Here is a 2496-nt window from a genome sequence, read left to right as displayed (position 1 = left end):
ACCCGCTGAACTCAGAGTAGAGAAGCAGCACAATCGCCAGTTCCACTGCCACTACTCGGGCAGTTCAACCGTTGTTTCGACAGCTGGGCGCTGCTCATGTAGGCGAAGGACGGTTTGCGGTGGTGTAAGCTAAGTAATCAGAAAGTGTGCCAATATTGTTTAAGTAGAAAGACTTGCTCAAAACTGAGGTACCAGTCACAGAGGTGCAGAATAGGCAAATTCTTTGTGTTACCACTAGCGAAGAGCCTTGGGCAGCAATAAAATGAAGGACTACTTTACTTCTGTCACTTTGAGTGCTACAGCTAAAAGTACTGACGTGCATAGACTATTTCCATTAAAGCATCCAAAAGGCAGTTCTAGATCATCTCCCCTCACAATGCACCAAAAAACTTTTAAGATATTGGATGTTTTAGCAAGAAAGTATTATCAGAATGGGGACTTGCCAATTTTTACAACAAACATCAAACACGAATCCAACGAGAGTCAAAGTAACAAGACAAATGCCCACTATGACTGTAATCAACAGGGCCAATTCCTAAAAAAAAAAATGGACGTTATATTAATGAAAAGCGGGAATGCTACTAAAGCATCAATAAGGGGTGAGAATTTTTTGTGTAGGTCAACGGGTGGTGCTTCTTTCTTACAATTAATCTGATGCAGCAGTACTGAAGGCGCGATTACAAAAACGATTTCCTGTTTTAAATGGTAGTCACGCAAATCAACAGAAGTTTTTGCGGCACACACCATGAAAACAGTCGACTTCTGACTAGGCATATTTTGTCATTCCATCAATTACTGCTTAGCGGAAGTCCATATTGTCCAAGGTAGCTTGAGACGGTCTTAACAACAGATGGCACCAATATTCGTTTAATTCAAGTGGAAGGAATGTCTCCTTAACCCCTTTCAAGAGAGCTAGTTTTGAATAAAAAACCAGCACTTTAAATACTGACTCTCGGTAGGAGAGGCGACAGCATGAGAATTCTTAACTTATGTAATTGGTGCCACTTATCATTCATCGAGGGAAGATTGTATAGTTAGGAGTGGGTTAAAAATGTCAACCAGCATAGATGGCAAAACTTTACCACTTCAAGATGAATAGAGTTGGTGACAGATAAAGTGTGCCAGTAATAGCAAAATATTTGCCTAACTCACGTAGACAACTGCAGTCCTTTTCTCGCAATGCTTGCCCCACCAGCCAGGAGGACAGACACAGATGTAGGCGCCGACATTACCCGCTAAGTCTCTGCACTTGCCTCCGTTCTGACAAAGTGTCCGGTTAGTCTCCAAAGCAACCAAACAGGAGGGCCGGCGTTGATTACATCGCTGACCCTCCCAGTGGACATCACACTTGCATTTGAAAGAGAGGTTGTAGCGACCGGGTCCTGGAGTACAGGACCCATGACCTGAGCAAGTTTTAAGCTCCGCAGCGCAGGGGTCGTAGCCAAAATGACATTCCGGTCCTGCACAGGAAATTAATGGCATTATCCAAATATGCAGGATGCCAGTCAGGCGATTCACCTCCCTAGAAGACCATTATATGGACGGGGACACCGAAACTGTGAATGAGAGTCCTTACTTACCTTTAAGCACTCAATCCATGTTTAGCGCAACGTGACGCATTCTCTTTAGGGCAAATTACAGGTAAGGCCTAACTTTAGATTTGCCAACGAAAAGAATGCAAATCTATTGTTCGAATATGTACCCCGGTGTAACAAATTTGTTTCACCTTCGTTCCTTCATTCATGACTTTTTGTAAAAATAACCAGTAATTCGCCTCCATCGGCCTTAATGGAAGACTGTGACAAGCGTGATTGAAAAGCACATTTTCAAAGGCGGCACCTCAAAAAATAAGAATTCGGCGCTACTTACTGCCAAGGTCACGTGTTTTCCATCTGAGCTTATCTAACTAAAAGGGCATGGGGTAGACGAAAATTGTTTATACACTACTAAGTACCTTTTCCCATAGTGCTTGAAAATATAGCTTTTTAGAGCTGGTACAGGAAAAGGCATAGTTGTACCAAAAACAAGTGAATTTGAGATTTTTAGGCAGACGTAAGAGCAAATCACTGGAATAAATTGTTCATGCTCCATGCAGAGGCATTTTTAAGAGGCATCTAGTTGTTTACTTGTCCTTCATTTTTTACTACATTTGCAAGTGGTATTGAGATAGTTGATGTAGCCTGCACGGAGATAAAATTCTCTTGAGCTCACTTTTATGCAATTAGACCGATTTACCAAAAAGGTGGACGAAAGTAGGGAAAGGACTTGATGGGTGTTTGTCTCGAGTTTTGTGCTGGTTGACAAAAAGGTAAGCTTTAGAACGCGAGCCTTAATTTAGCTGGCTAATTTGAATCTTTAAAATGGGTAAATAATTGGTGATAAAGAAGAGGCACTAGGCAGTAAATTTTTGGAAGTAAGCAGGTTATATTAAATGGCCTAAGATTAGGAATAATAAGCATCTTTACACCCTAGCTTGTTGCACTTATCTAGTCTACC

General features: G+C 41.7%; 1 protein-coding gene across 1 annotated transcript in view; it reads right to left on the bottom strand. All coding sequences in view use genetic code 11, as the record gives it.

Annotated features, from left to right (window-relative positions):
* EGR_08260 (hypothetical protein) overlaps window positions 1-2496 on the bottom strand; it is a gene marked incomplete at both ends in the record, with an annotated part of 10192 nt that overhangs the window by 3970 nt on the left and 3726 nt on the right. The window contains 3 exons of the mRNA XM_024497509.1: window positions 56-129; window positions 440-535; window positions 1153-1460. Coding sequence (XP_024348050.1) covers window positions 56-129; window positions 440-535; window positions 1153-1460 — 478 coding nt within the window. The remainder of the gene's footprint in view (window positions 1-55; window positions 130-439; window positions 536-1152; window positions 1461-2496) is intronic.

Source organism: Echinococcus granulosus (genome assembly GCF_000524195.1).
Source record: "Echinococcus granulosus chromosome Unknown EG_S00101, whole genome shotgun sequence".
NCBI lineage: Eukaryota > Metazoa > Platyhelminthes > Cestoda > Cyclophyllidea > Taeniidae > Echinococcus > Echinococcus granulosus.
The sequence above is the reverse complement of the archived record's forward strand: the minus strand, read 5'-3'. Positions and strand labels throughout refer to the sequence as shown.